At 35.2% G+C, this 15,607-nt stretch overlaps 1 protein-coding gene across 5 annotated transcripts in view; it reads left to right on the top strand.

Annotated features, from left to right (window-relative positions):
* FER (FER tyrosine kinase) overlaps positions 1–15,607 on the top strand; it is a 167,453-nt gene that overhangs the window by 114,293 nt on the left and 37,553 nt on the right. For all 5 annotated transcript variants that reach the window (XR_010469109.1, XM_065046652.1, XM_021292553.2 and 2 more), the window contains exon 17: positions 4,895–5,018. Coding sequence is in view for 4 of the 5 variants with exons in the window: in XM_065046652.1 (XP_064902724.1) it covers positions 4,895–5,018 (124 nt within the window). In the remaining variant the exon portion in view is untranslated. The remainder of the gene's footprint in view (positions 1–4,894; positions 5,019–15,607) is intronic.

Raw genomic sequence — 15,607 nt, 5'->3', positions numbered from 1 at the left:
AAATCATCCAAGTGTTTTGTTAGCTACAAGAACTTCTATACGCATCTTATTTCTTTGGTTTTATTTGTTAATATTCCTTCATGTTATTATTTTTGCTTTACCTGGAACAACTTTTAAGTAGAAATATCTATTATTTAATGTGTCTACATTTAAAAAATGTTCATTCTGTTTCTTTAGATTAAACCCCTCCATTCCTCATGTATGTCCTGTTTCACATGGATAATTATGAATTTCTATTCTGGATTCCGTTTCATGGCTAATGATCATGGGGTTTTAAGCATAGTTCAATTATAAGATTTAATGAAACAAAACTGAATGGGAGACTTCCTAGGGGAAAATTATTTTGCTTTTGTTAAGTTCTGAAGTAGGTTGTGCCTACTCACTTGTAGTCCTGTATCTTCTTAGCCACAATACCAAAACACAGAGTCCAAGCAGTGTGGACAGGATTATGTTGTGCAACACAGAGTATAAGGGATACTAGCTGTTGATGTCTCACTATCATTTCTTGTTTCTTCTTGACAGATAATGACAGACTGGATTTTGGAAAGTCTTTTATGCTATTTGGGAATAAGTGGCTAGTGTGGTAGGATGATTGGCTTCATGTTCCAGCTTATTTGATCCACCTTAAATCTAAGGCAAGGTTACTGACCATTGTCAATAGTTTTCTTGTTTTGAACATAGTATGGCTGTGGGCTGTCATCCCATTAAAGGGAAGTGAAGTAGCACATATAATGTGTTGTAACCTTCTCATCTTCATTTTATTGCAGTGTAGTTATTTTCTGCAAGTCATCTCCATTGTGGTGTCATCACAGGTGTTCTGCTAAAAAGTCATCTGCATCGCAGTCCTGGTGCAAGCAATGTTTTCTCTGTGCTTACCTGTTTGTTGCTGCTGTCCTTGGCTCCCAGTGCCTGTCTTCCTCCCTCCTTCCCTCCCTTCTTTTCTTCCTCCCTCCCTCCCTTCTAGCAGCTTTTATTTGCTTTGCCTAAGAGGAAGGATGAAGTTTCAAGTGGATTTTGCAATAGTACTCTGCAGATAGTTGAAAAAACTTGGATTTATTTACAGTTTTTGTTACTACTTACAAAAAATTTAAAAATATATATATAGTGAAAACACTGCATTACACAGAAATGATTAATTAGTTAAAAAGTAAAGGCATACTGTTTTAAGGCAAAAGAATGCTTCAGCATCTCTAAAGCCCTAAATTTTTAATAGTTTGACAAATAGCCACTTAGTTTATTAAAAAAACTGCCTTCTAGAATTGCTACAAATGCATATTTGCTATTTTAAATTCATAGTAGCTATGTTTGGATTGGTTTCATTGATAATACATATGGGATTAAGATATTGGGTGATAAACAAACTCCAGATTTCTTTACATTAGTCAAAAGACTGACCATATGAATCCTCAAATTTATAAATACTTACAGGTGCAGATAAAGGTCATTTCAATAATATTATAATAGCTTATAAAGCAGTTATGAATATCGAATCATGGAACTCCTCTGTTAGGTGACCATTAAGTGATAAGGCCAGAAGCATGCTGCGTCTGCATGATTAATGTGTGTAGAAATATAAGAAGAGTTAAATGGACTCTGTAAACAAACTACTACTTAACAAGGCTGTTTAATAAAGGAAATTCTCCCAATTTATTAAAACTTATGTGTAAATATTAAAATATAGAGTTCCACAGAATTCTTAATAATCGCTGTTGTTAACACATTTATTAATATTTCTGTAATTGTTGTTTATAACATCATTAAAATGGTGTGATACCATATACAGATATATATATAGATAACATATGTCTCTATATCCAGAAATAAATAAGTGGGAGATTTCCCACTGTAATTTCAAAACTATATTTTAGTTACGTTCAGTGACAATACTGGTTGTCAGAATAATGCCAAGAGTGCCTAGAACAAGTAGGTAGGTACCATTTTGAGCACCAGCTCAGGAGAACATAGTTGATTATAAATCCCATTAAAGTCAGAGTTTGCCATAATTAAATATTTTTATAACTGTTTAGCATATTTCTTTGCCATTTCTTGTATTTTGATTTCTTCTTGTGGATCACAAATAGGACTTTTTGTCTCTTGGAAAACATAAGCTTACTTTTGTGTGCACCATTAAGTGAACTGTTATATTTCTATAAAATACTACTTAATGTACAGCATAAACTTTATGCTATAAAGTATGATCAACACTAGGAGGTGCTGATATGTGGTATTTTCACTCTCTTAAAATTTCTCCATATAATGGGAAATAGTTCACAGTGAAATACATGGAGGGCTGTTTTAAGAAATCCAATTATAGCAGACTGCTCTCCTGGCGCTTCTGCTTATGTACTACGTTTTGTCATCTAATTAGTGAAATAATTCTATTGTATTAGGCAGACACTCCAGTACTGTTATTTATCCTCCTGTAAAGCCAAACAGGCAGTCGATTTCTTCTTGGTGATAATACTATGATGGTCTAATTATTTCTGTAATACTTAAAATGAGTGGTTGGAGCAAGCCTCATTTCCTGGTAGTGTTGTGTGCAATTAACTGGAATAACAGGTGGCCATGTAGAATACCACATATAAGAGAAAGCATTGCTTACTCTTATGTAGTCATGTAGTTTTGTTTCAGTTGTTTCATAATCTGATTGGTCTGTTTATTTAATTTTTACCAACAGCTGTGTGCTACAAATAGTGAATTAGGGCTTTTTACATTTAAGCTTGTTTTCAGAAGCACATGAAGGTATTGCGTAGCTACAGTTCTGTGCTGGAGAGTTTGTAGTGAAATCCTCTTAACTCAGCTTTGAACATATTCACATGGATGCCTTCCTGTGAAGAAGAATAGCTGGAACATTAACCACAGTAGGAAAAAAGTCAGAAATTTCAGAAAAGTCAGAATTTACTAGTAAGAGTAATTCTGTTAGTTAAAGGACAGGTACTTAAGCCTATGTTGCTATCACAATTATGAAGATAATCAAGATTTAATTTAAAATTACATATCTTATACAGAATGAGATGTGTATCACTTTGCTCTGTTATTTTGTCTGCAACTAACAGTGCTTCCAAATCAGTATTGAACAGATTATTTAAAGGAGATTTTTGGTACCTCTGTGCAAGGACAGATAAAATGGAACTGCTAGTGAAAACACACCTCTGCTGAGTTTTTTCACTATTGAGACTCTGAGATAGACTAAGATAATTTTAGTAAAACTGTGTTTTTATGATAGGCATAAAATATACTGTACACAGCTCAAGGTATACTGTGCTGTTTTATTAATGAATATAGTATCTTGTTATTTGAGAACAGATTTTTATTGTTGATTGTGGAGAGCAATAACTCATTTGTACAAAGAATTTATATAATTTGTGAAGAATATCAGTTTAGATTCACTGTGATGTTGTTGTAACACTTTTTATAAATAGAACTTTCTTAGCACTCGTTCTTTCGTTTTTAGTACAGCTGTGTGAGAAGACATCTCTTTTTGTATAATATCAAACTGAGCTTATCTCTGTTTTCAGTTCTTCCAGCAGAAAGGGGCTATAAATTCTCAGTCTTCAATATTGGAACATTGGTTGATTGAGGATAGTGTTTGTTTTGGTGTTTGTTTTTTGTTGTTGTTGTTGTTGTTTTGGTTTTGGTTTTGTTTTGGTTTGTTTGGTTTTTTTAGGATGGTCTTATTTGTTTTCTCTGTAAGCTTCCTTGGTTTACTAATCTTACTGAAGTAATCGTACTAATTAAAAGATGATTCCTATGTACAGAGCAATGAGTTCTCAGTAGACAAATAAAATAATTCTCATGAGCTTGTTTTTGTGTGTTGGAGGGGGGAATTCCTTAAAAATCATTAACTGTCTGCTATAGCCAGAATAAGTCTGTTAAAATGTATTAAAAATTACACATATTTCAATGTAGGGTTTATCTTTCTTCTCTCTGGCAATACCTACCTTTTGTCAGTTGCCATACTATGTCAGTAACCTCTCAGATTAAAGGAAGGGTGATTGTTACCCAGTCCAGTTTGCAATAGTTTTCTGTTCTTTTAAGATCTCATTATAATTTAAATCTCAGTATCCCAAGATTCGCTGTGTCAGGTTTTGGAGATGTGTGTAACTGTCTTTTGTAGAACGGAAGGTATTTCAGATTTACTTTAGAGTCAAGAGCATCCAGTCAGCTCTTGATTCGCCATCTGTCTGTTACTCAGCCTGAGAGTAAGGGGCATGATGGGATGTCAGTTTTTCAGAAACTTCTTTTGCAAACACAGATTTCCTTTTGGAAATCCTCTATTCTGATCCTTCCACTCCTAAGACAGGAGGACAGCAACTTTGTTCCTCCAAGGTAGAACACTGTGAAGTTACAGTAAGAGTTGTTTGCCTTCAGTTGCTAGTGTCAAAAATGCAGCTAACGTGGCCCAAAGAAGTAAAATGCTTTGTTACACATCCAGAAACATCAGTGTAGAATTTAAGAAACACCACTGCAAATGGTCGCAGTCAAAGATCTATGACTCTTGTATAACTAATACGACCTAACCTCTTTATTAATAATTTTTATAAACCCCTACAGCAACTATTCTGTGATTAGAGAAGTATATTTATTACAAATTATCAACTGTTTTTGTTGACAATTTTCATATAAGTCCATATTTAGTGTACACTGGTGAAGATTTTGGATACATCAAAAACATGCTGTGCAGCTTCCACTTTAAAATGCCGAGTATTTAAGAGAAGTTAGGGAAAGTGGATTTTGAAAGGTGAGTTCTGTCTTTTCCTTAGACTAACCTTAAACTGATAGGTTGAGGAGAACAGCTAATAGTTGCATTTTGTTTGGTCTTGCACCCCTAATGACAGCTAAACTTGAATATCCTATCTATCTTTTCTCACTGTCCACTTGTCTGTTTTTCTAGGAGGTGATTTCCTGTCCTTTTTAAGAAAAAAAAAGGATGAGCTAAAAACCAAACAGCTGGTGAAATTTTCGTTAGATGCTGCTTCTGGTATGGCCTATCTTGAATCAAAAAATTGTATACATAGGTAAGGAAGATATTTTTTTCTCACTATTGTAATTTTTATCATTGGAAATGCTACATCTTTAAATGTATATGGTGTTTATTCTCAACAGGAGTGATCCCTAGAATTTTTTTTAAAAAAGACTACATGCTTTCTTTTTCTGAAAGGAGATCATTATTGCATGTCTAATTCAAAACTGTTTTGTTCATTTGTTCAAAGTAAGTCACCGTAGTAATTAGCATTATAAGGAGCATAGTTCATATGCTGACAACAAACCATGGCAAAAAGCAATCTGTGAGGCTTATATCCTGTTGAAATTTACTTGCATGGCCAACAAAGAAATTATGTTATGTTTCAAGTATGTTTCAGAAAATCCACTGGTTTAGCAGAAAATGTCTGTATATTAAAATATTAATTCCCAGACTACTTTCTCTAAAATATGGAAGATTATCAGGCATTATGCTATTGGGGTACTTTATTTCTGTTCCTACCATTCCTTTTGGTTGTTTCTTCTCCAGTTTGACTCTGCAATGGAGCTGCTTATAGTCAGTCTGTATCAAAAGAAATGTAGTTAATTTCCACCTTTTTTTTTCTCAAAATATCACAGTGTACTTACTATTTGTAAGCATTGTTTATATATTATCTGCTCTTTTTTGTGTGTTTGACTTGACTTAAGGAAGCTTAAATAGAGCAGTAATCTTATGCTGTTTCCAAAATTTGGAAAATTATTCTGAAGCACATTAATTGAAACACTTCTACAAGATCATGATCAGTAATGCTGAAAGAAAAAGAAAAACAACAACCTAATGCACAATATCAACCTAAGGAATATTCCTTTTGGGAAATCCCAGACAAGTATTGTAAACACCATGAGTAAAAGTAGGACTAGGGTCCCAACATTCTGTCATGGTAGAATGCGTTTCAGCCTGGCTCTGTTTGCCATGAAAATCACAGCATAAAAATCAGAGAAAAATCAGACCAAGTAATAGCACTGGTGGTTTACACTAGCCTCATAAATGCTCTATTGCTTTATAATTTCTGTAACTGTCAGACCAATGTTATATCAGCAGTGCCGTTTTAGAACTCTTGTGTTCTTAGAAAATAAAACCAAGGGGAAAAATAGTAGAGCTGAATAACGAAATGTAAATAATTTTAGAAACAATTATTTTTGGAGAAGTACTATTGCTACCTTCCTTTTTTTTCTTTTTTTTTTTTTGACTCTGGAAAAAGGTTATCCCTGCTCATCTGTGTGCATTAGATCTGTTCTAATTACTACAGATGGCAATGTGGCTTCATGGTGTCTCTGAAAGATGCTTTGGCAGTTAGCAGTGAATAGGAAAAGCTATTCTTCAGGTGTGTTTGCAAAGCTAATAGTGATTCAGAGAATGTATTTCAGAGATAAGATACATGTTAAAATGTCTTACCAGGTGAAGATTTCATTGTTTCATTGTTTTCAGTTAAAAAGCTGAATACAAATATGTCATATAGATCTCAAATCAAGAAAATAGCTGTAATCTAATCTTAGCTGGTGTTGTAGATTTGCCAATGCACCCAGCCTGAGTTACACATACTGTGATACAAGTAGGGAAAAATTTCTTTCCCTCATTTACTTTTTAGCTTTCAAAAGCTTCACAAAATCTGTTTATTATTATCACAGATTGTCTCAGGAGTTTGTCACAGATATCTACCACTTTCCTTAAAGGCAAACCCAAAATTTTTTGTAGATTCATCCTGAAGAAAACTGCGGTTTTAAAGTGCAACTAAGCAAGCAAACAGTATCTTCAGAAAAGCAGCATACTTCAATGAAACATACTTTTTACATGTTAATATATCAAAATATGCATTTCCAGTATTATTTTACCAGTTTTATTTTCTCCAATATTCAATATTATTTTTGCTTTTATGTGGTTGCCTGTAGTGTGTGCTTGTTTTATTTATGAGCTAATTCTTCTGAATTTGATTGGTAACCATAAACAGAATTTCTGAATCGGGACAACAGTCAACCAAGAGTAGTAATTCTAGCAGTGATGACAGAGGCACTCCTGAGTGTTTTGTGGGGCTTTTTTGAGCTACTAGTACAGGTTAATTGGCAAATCCTTACTCTAGAAGACTAGCTCATAAAGCTTTAAAGTGTGTTTTACTGAAAACCAAGCTGCATTTCAGTATAGAATCATGGAATCACAGAATGTTAGGGATTGGAAGGGACCTCAAAAGATCATCTAGTCCAATCCCCCTGCTGGGGCAGGAGCACCTAGATGACGCTACACGGGAACGTGTCCAGGCGGGTTTTGAATGTCTCCAGAGTACGAGATTCCACAACCCCCCTGGACAGCCTGTTCCAATGCTCTCTTACCCTCACTGAGAAGTTTCTTCTCAAGTTTAAGTGGAACCTCTTGTGTTCCAGCTTAAACCCATTACCCCTTGTCCTACCGTTGTTTGTCACCGAGAAGAGCCTGGCTCCATCCTCGTGACACTCACCCTGTGTATATTTGTAAACATTAATAAGGTCACCCCTCAGTCTCCTCCAAACTACAGAGCCCCAGCTCCCTCAGCCTTTCCTCATAAGGGAGATGCTCCACTCCCTTCATCATATTTGTTGCTCTACGCTGGACTCTCTCCAGCAGTTCTCTGTCCTTCTTGAACTGAGGGGCCCAGAACTGGACACAATATCCCAGGTGTAGTATACATAAATCTTTTCTTGGTCTGTTCCCTGTTTGAGGAGTTTGAGCATTTATCCTATATTTCTGGGCAACCCAAGGGTCTGCCTGCAGATACATCTGTCTAGAAGCCCTGCCTGCCACAGACACACAGAGCATCTGCTGCTTGATGGGTACTTGCTGTGCCGCCAATACGCCGAACAAGGGAATGGCAAGCTAGCAGGGAAAAGTTAAACTGTCTAGTGCTTTGTAAGCAAATTCTTAGGTGTTCAAGACTCAGAGCCCCACTGGCGCTTCAGTCCCTCCTTACCCGAACACTGAAAGTGCGGGTCTGTGACTGCATGGTCTGTACAAGGAATTTGGGAGCCCTTGTTCCCTCCTTTTTTGGGTAGGTAAGACCAGTTAGTCATGGGTAAGTTTAATGTTGAGAGCATGTAGATTGGAATGGAACTGTTTAATTAATAATAGGAAGAAGATTTAGCACTATGTAAAAAGAATAGTAGTTTTTCAAAGGAACAAAAAAAAGTGTTCTTTTTTATCACAAACTTCATTAACTGAAAGTGATTCTCGAGTAAAAATGGGTAAGAGAAGTAACTAGAGAGAAAATTGACTAATCAGCAGAATGTTTTTTTTATTTTTTTTAAAATCCCATAGGCTTTGATTACTATTACTTAAGAAGGATCAGTAATATGTAATTAGAAATGGTTTCTATTATGTAGTTTGCAGCAAAACAAAATTGTTTTGCTCCATGCTGGCTTTATCTGCAGTATTTTATTTGCTGTTTTAAAGATTTGTTCAGAATCCTTACATGTTTTTTGAGTAGTTTAGGTGACCGTAATTTAGTACTATGTGCATTTGATCTGTTAATATGAAAATACAGTCTGCTTAGCAGTTTATTCAAATTATTTTTAAAGCCACTTTTTAATTGTAGCTATTCTTAGTTTTTATATTTTAAAGTTCTACCTAAATCTGAACTGGCTTTCTGAAATTGCTATTTGAGTCATACTTTACCTTAGACTTTCAGTAGTGGGGCCAGTGCAACAACTCATCTGCTCTTTGTTTTCTATTTTTGTGTATGCTGTGGTGTTTCAGTAGGTACAAATATAAAGTTAAAATCTGTCAGACTTAGAATGGTTAAGTCATATGAGTGATTATTTGATCGGCATTTTTATCTCCTCTAGTGTCCAGATTGTTCTTTGCTCTCTCTTTGTTCTGTTTAAAGAGCAGAAATGAGTGAGCTGAAAGGAAAAAGAAAAAAAGCTGCATGAAAAGATGTTATTAAAAGAAATTAAAAGAGTGGTTGAAAAGAGTGGTTGACTACACAAGAGTATAGTCATTTCATCTTCATTTAATTCATATGAGGTTGAAGAATTGGTTCCTTCTGTTCATTTTTACCATGTGCTATTGTTTAGATAGTTCAATTTTTCCTGTTAATTAGAAACACAAGATAAGGATGGAGATGTGATAATTTCAGTTGGTTCAATAAGCATTTTTGAGTGGTCTTCTTTTCCAGTATTTGATTTTCATGTGATGAATGCATTTGTCCTTATTCTATTTTTAGTTCCCAAACCAGTCCTGTGAGAGTACAGGAGAGAAGCTGCACCTACCCAGTTCAGAGAATTTGGACATACCTATTGTTTGTTTTATTTCACCCTCTTTACCACCGTCATTTTTCAAGGAAAATAATGCAAATTATCAAATAACTCAATTAGAAAACTATTTTAATACTGAGTGAAGCAATTATGTGTAGAATTTTCTGTTTTTATCATTCAGTACTCAGTACAGCCTTTCAAAATCAGAAAAACAGTTAGGTCTTGAAAATATTTGTGTGGAAAATTGTGTTATAGCTTTATCTACAAGTTGTTGTACCTTTATCTACAAGTAACACCTATATAATTCTACTTGACACTAGCAAAAATGGATTTTTTTTGTTAACTACTGTGCTCCTTGATAGTGTTCTGCACATAGTTTCACTGCTTTACTTGAGAAGTAGGTTGATTTTTACCTTTTTTAAGAGCTTCTACAAATCCATTAGGAACTGGTTTGTTTATTTAAAATAATTTAGTGTGAACCTCATGCAGTTCAATAAGGCCAAGTGCAAGGTCCTGCACCTGGGTCAGGGCAAACCCCAGTATCAATACAGGCTGGGGGATGAAGGGATCGAGAGCAGCCCTGCTGAGAAGGACTTGGGTGTACTGTGGATGAAAGACTGGACATGAGCTGCCTATGTGCACTTTCTCAGCACAGGAAAGACATGGACCTGTTGGAGAGGGGTCAGAGGGGGCCATGAAAATGATCAGAAGGCTGAAACAGCTCTGCTGTGAGGACAAACTGAGAGCTGGGGTTGTCCAGCCTGGAAAAGAGAAGCCTTATTGTGGACTTTCAGTACTTAAAAGGGGGCTGTAAGAAAGATGGCACAGACTTTTTGGCAGAGCCTGTTGAGATAGGACATGGGGTAATGGTTTTAAACTAAAGGGGAGAATATTCAAGCCAAACATGAGGAAGACATTTTTTACAGTGGGGGTGGTGAAACACTGGCCCAGGTTTCCCAGAGAGGCGCTAAATGTGCCATCCCTGGTGATGTTCCAGGCCAGGCTGGTTGGGGCTCTGAGCAACCTGAGCTGGTTGATGATGTCCCTGCTCACTGCAGGGGAGTTGGGTTAGATGACCTCTGAATGTCCCTTCCAACCCAAACCCTTCTGTGATTAAACAAGTTTGAAGATGCCTTATTAGGAGACAGCTATAATAAATGTTAAAATTTTATAAGTGATTAATTCATAAACATTCGCAATGTCAGTTTTTTACTAAATTGACCACCAGTAGGCTTCAACTATGAATCTGCCAAATGTGCTGTAAAGTTGGTATCTGATTCAAATGACATATATTCAATATATGCATTATGTGTCTGAGAAAGTACAGACTAACTACATTCCAGGTATATTCCCTAGTTTTCCTTTCGGTTAAAGCAGTTATGTTCTGGAAGTCTCCCATATTCTGAATTGAAGAAAATGTGTTAGTTGGTAAGATGATCACGTTCTGTGGTCCGTTTCTTCCATTTTCAGTCATATTACTGCTGTTTGGTTTTGCCGTCGTTTTCTAGCTATTACAAATCCTACATGAAATTGTCAGGTTCAGCTTCATGCTATGAAATGCTGGTTCTGTTGGTATTAACTCTGGATTTCTGTAGTTTTCATTAGATATCTACCATTTTTATAAATTACACATAAATTGCTAGGAAAATACTTTCTTCCCTGTTACTAATCTAGTTTACATGATCTACTCTGCTCCCAGACCTTTTTTTCATCTTCAGTCTTGTGACTGCTAACATAAAGAATTTTGGAAACAGGTGTCAGAACTCTTTCACAGTCATGAATGCCGTAAGAACTATACTTAGTAGTTAAGTTAGTCTTTCATTTGCTGTGAACCTTCCGTTTCCTCCTGAGACAATAGTTCAGCTACCACAAAAAGGATGAAAAGTAATCCTACTCAGTTTAGCATAGGTGCTGTTCAGCTTAGTGTGTCTCTAGTGATTCAAGACTCTGGGAGCAGCAGAGGGATGGCTTAGCTCCAAAGCTGAGCAGGTCACCTTCCTAAGGAGAGGGGAGAACCTGCATGCTTCGTTTCTTTGCCTAAATCCAGTGGAAAACAGAAGCTAAATACTTGTCTGTACCTGGTTCTCTCTGGCTTCAAGCAATTCAGTGCTCAGTGGAATGGCTGCTTTGGTTCTGTTCCAAGGTAACTTATTAATAATAATAGTTGATCATGCTTCAAGAAATAAGTCTTTCAGAGAATTATTGTCAGTAGTACAGTTGGAACACCATGTAAATGTAATGAATAATTGTAGTTTCAAGCTTTATTTATAAGATGATGTCTCTGGTTTATATAAAATGATATTTCAAAGTGTGTTTTTTATAAAAGATACAAGTGTTAGAAATTATTCCATTCTATTTAAAGTTAAAACCACAAATGGGAACTTGAACTGTTACTTTCTCTAAGCCTCTTTATTTAGGTATGCTGTTAGTGTTGGGGGAAAAAAAAAAAAGCCTCACAATTTTTTCTGTCATTTCTATAAAATAATTTTCAGTCAAACTTTAAATTTGATTGGTCCATTACAGGACAATGTATTGAGCTTTCATTTCTTAATATGGACAAGCTTTATGCAACATTCCATGTTGCCTCTTAACTAGTAAACTTTTTTTCTGCTAAAACCAGTATTTCCACTGACTTTAGTGGATTAACAAAGACACTGTGCAATTATAGAACTGAGGGTTTTGCACAAGTTATTTATTTTTTTTTATTTGGTCTATTGGCCATAAGAGGTACTAATGGAAGAACCATTACAAATGCATGGTGTTTTTTGGACAAATGATCCTGGTTGCAAGTATGCAGGAAGACTGCAGGAGCCCTCATTCTTCCAGTGCTGTTGTGGGTAGTTGAGGATTTGTCTGCTAAATCTTTCAAAATTACGTTAAGTTGAAAAAACAGCTCCTGGATGTCCTAGTTGTTGCTAAGCAAATTAAGGAAGTGTTGACTGTTGCCAGAACAATGGCGCTGCTCCCCTCATTGCGCTGCTTGGCACTCCGCTTCTCATGCAAGAAGGGAACGCTGCACTTGGCGTAAATGCTGCGGTGTGTGCTGACACTCTGCTAATGCTGTGTTAGGGCTCTTGTCTCTGCTATCCAAAGGTGCCACGCTGTTGAGGTACGTGTTCTGCACAAGATCCTTTTTACATCAATGACTATTAAAACTGCATTCTGGACCATAGCATTTATCAATATGAATGTGTCAATACTTTCAAGTGCTCCAGGAGTTTATTTTTCATGGTTTGCACATTACTGTGTTTCTTCAAAATGCAGTATTGCTAACCCTAAAATAAATAATACAGTGCTGTTCAGCTGCTGTCATCTAGGAGAAGGAACAGGTGAACACTGCTACATTTCACTCTATTTGCCATATAGATATAAATGTATGGGTGTAATATGTACTAGGTTTCAGCTTTTAAGAATAGGTTTCCAAGGGCTTTCAAGGTTTTTTGGTGGTGGTGGTTTTTTTTTCTGAAATTTACAGTCTTCTCCACTTTCACACTGGTAAGTGTGGCTTGATCCTAGAGAAAACCACTCACAATTAAAGTTGAATCAGTTCTGAATTGGTACTTCTGGTTGTCTGAAATCTTATTTGAGCAACATGACTGATTTTTCTTTAATGAGCTTGTGTGATTCTGATCTGAAAGTATTAAGGGAAAAAAACAGGGGAAATGTAAATATCCAAGCCCACTAAATTAAATATTACAAATATTGTATACTTTAAACTCATTATAATAAGTTAGAGAGATTGTTGAATTCAAAATATGCTGTGGTGTAAGTGGATGTGAACTACAAAGAAGAGTTGCTTTGGAGTATATAGTGAGCTCTCTTCCAGTCTATTTTCTGTTTCCCTAAGCTATTGAATTCTGGCATAGCTGAATAACAGAAGATTTTAAAAGGAAGATAAATACAATTTTTCCTTTCAGACTCTATATTTGTTGTAGAGGTTGATACTGCTTCCCCTTGTGTGCTCTATTTGAAATTCACCCCAACCTCTATTAAAAGTAAATTAGCTATCTCAGATTCAACTTTGCCACAAGTGCAGAAGGCTTTTAATTAGAGTAACAGATTAATGGATTTGGATGGTCAGAGTATAAGACATGTCTGAATACATTTTTGTTTATTGTGCATCTCAACATATCATTGTATCTCAATAAGGCCATGCTGTCTTTCATACCTTCCTGAATTACGCTTGATGCACTTCTCTTACCAAGGGAGTTACTGATCAGGGTGTAGGAAATGTATATTAATATATGTGGCTTTTGGGTGTTGTTGTGTTACATAAATAAGCAGTAAGCTACACATATCATTATACAAACTTGAAGTTATTAGCACATTAATGATAGAACTGATAGTTCTGGTATCTTTTTTTTTTGGTTTTGTTTTGTTTTTTAAAGAATAACACATTACTTTATTTGGCTGCTATTAGAGCAGATTTTATTTGCCATTGGGAATTTCCAGTACCAAGTATCTCTACCATTTGCTACTCTTCAAATATTCAATTATCAAGGCATCTCTTAACACAAGTACAAAACAAAGTTGTTAACTGTGGTAGTTCTGAGGCTCATATTAATAATTAATAGTTCCCAAAAGCCAGTTTAGTACAGGATATTAGATTCTGCTGTTTCTCAGTTTGGAAAGGCAAATTAAAGTTTCTTCCTTTCTGTGACTGAATTTTCTTTTGATGATAAGGCAGTTATAACTTTTCATCTTATTTAACTGAAATGTCCTTCAGGTTTCATCTTACATCTAGCCAATACACAGTCAATGTGTCAGCTGAATGGCATCAGGGGTTATCCAGTTTGATCAGGCAAAGATCGTTCTTTCTATTAATGTTTTGAAGTGTCTGTTAAAGGTTTCAATTAGGTTGATATTTTCATTTTATGATAAACTTTCCCTAGTGCTCCGTGTTTAGATTGTGCTTGAATATCATCCTATGTGTGTTCCTCATAAAATGGGAAAAATATCCTAATTATTTCAGACTTCCGAGATTTCAGTAGGTCACTTTTCCTAGGATGATGATTTTAAATGTCATGAAGAGTTAAACTGAAGATAGTAATAGATAAATTGTTTGGAATGCTATTGCTGAACTATTTTGTAGACCTAGTAATTTTTAAAAATGCAGTGTCCATATCGACATTAAACTATTGTGATAAAAATATCTGTGGTGATAGAATTCACCGTTAACTGCTAACACCAGTGAAGCTGCAAATATATTAGTTCCACCATTATTATTTTCACCATTAACTGCTAACACAGGAGAATCTGCAAATAATGTTATTTTTCACAACACCTAGAACTGTATAACAGGTTCTGCTTTTGCTTTCTGTTTTGTATACCTCATCTTTCAGTTAGCAATTAGAGGTTAGGCTTATCAGAGGGCCCACAAGGACAGCACAAAGTGTGTGTTCAGAATACTGTAAGATACTATAGTAAAAGATCATATATGATGCATATAGTTATGTAATCTGTTTTTTTAGAAGTGTATCTATTTTATTCCTGTGAGATGGCTGTTCTTGTGTGTAAAACCAAAATTAAGTTGTTGCATTCAAAAATGTAGTGTTTTATAGAGAGTGGAGAGAAGAGTTGAATGTCAAAAGCTAATTGTAGAAAGGATGATATTTATTGTAGGAAATCAGAATAATTTTTTTTTTTATTGTTACAGAAGATGCATATTATGAAAGATTTTTTTTTCCTTTGTGGATTTGAGTCACTGTATCTTTTCCTTATGAGATATCCCTGATACAGAAAATTCTCTTAAATGAGTAAGCCTTGCTTGAAATAAAGAAAATGGGATTCAAAGAAATGTAGCAAAATTTCTTAGATTCCCTTACTCCATTTAATAAGCTGTAGCATTTTGAGTGTTATGGTATTGTGTTAGGCTGTTTTTATTTCACTGCAGTAATATTTTCTTCTTGATAAATACAAGGAAATTGCAAGTTTTATTCATACAAAATAATTTGAATAACATCTTTTTAGAATAATAAATCTGCTCACTGCAGGAGAGCAACAGGCTCTCTCTAATTAAAAAGTGAAAAGTAAAAAATGAGACTACAAGATATTGAAACTAGTGTTTGTGACAGTTATTGTGGTGATCATAAAGTCATATAGCTTTCCTACATAATATTAATAATATTCTCTCTACTCTCATAGACCTGTTGCAATGCAGAATAGTGGATGAAATGTAATTACTTTCTATGACTAATGTAAAAAGTTTAGTGACATCTACTGTTTAGAGAAATAACAAGTCTTGTGTTACACAAGGTCAAAAAAGTGTACTCTGGAACTATTGTCAAAGGACATACCTACATACGTTATGCAGAAGCAAGTACAGAAAAGATAGTATTTTACTATTTATATGTGTGCAACACTG

The sequence above is a fragment of the Columba livia genome, chromosome Z, assembly GCF_036013475.1.
Source record: "Columba livia isolate bColLiv1 breed racing homer chromosome Z, bColLiv1.pat.W.v2, whole genome shotgun sequence".
Taxonomy (NCBI): Eukaryota; Metazoa; Chordata; class Aves; order Columbiformes; family Columbidae; genus Columba; species Columba livia.
This window is presented reverse-complemented; position numbering and strand designations above follow the sequence as displayed.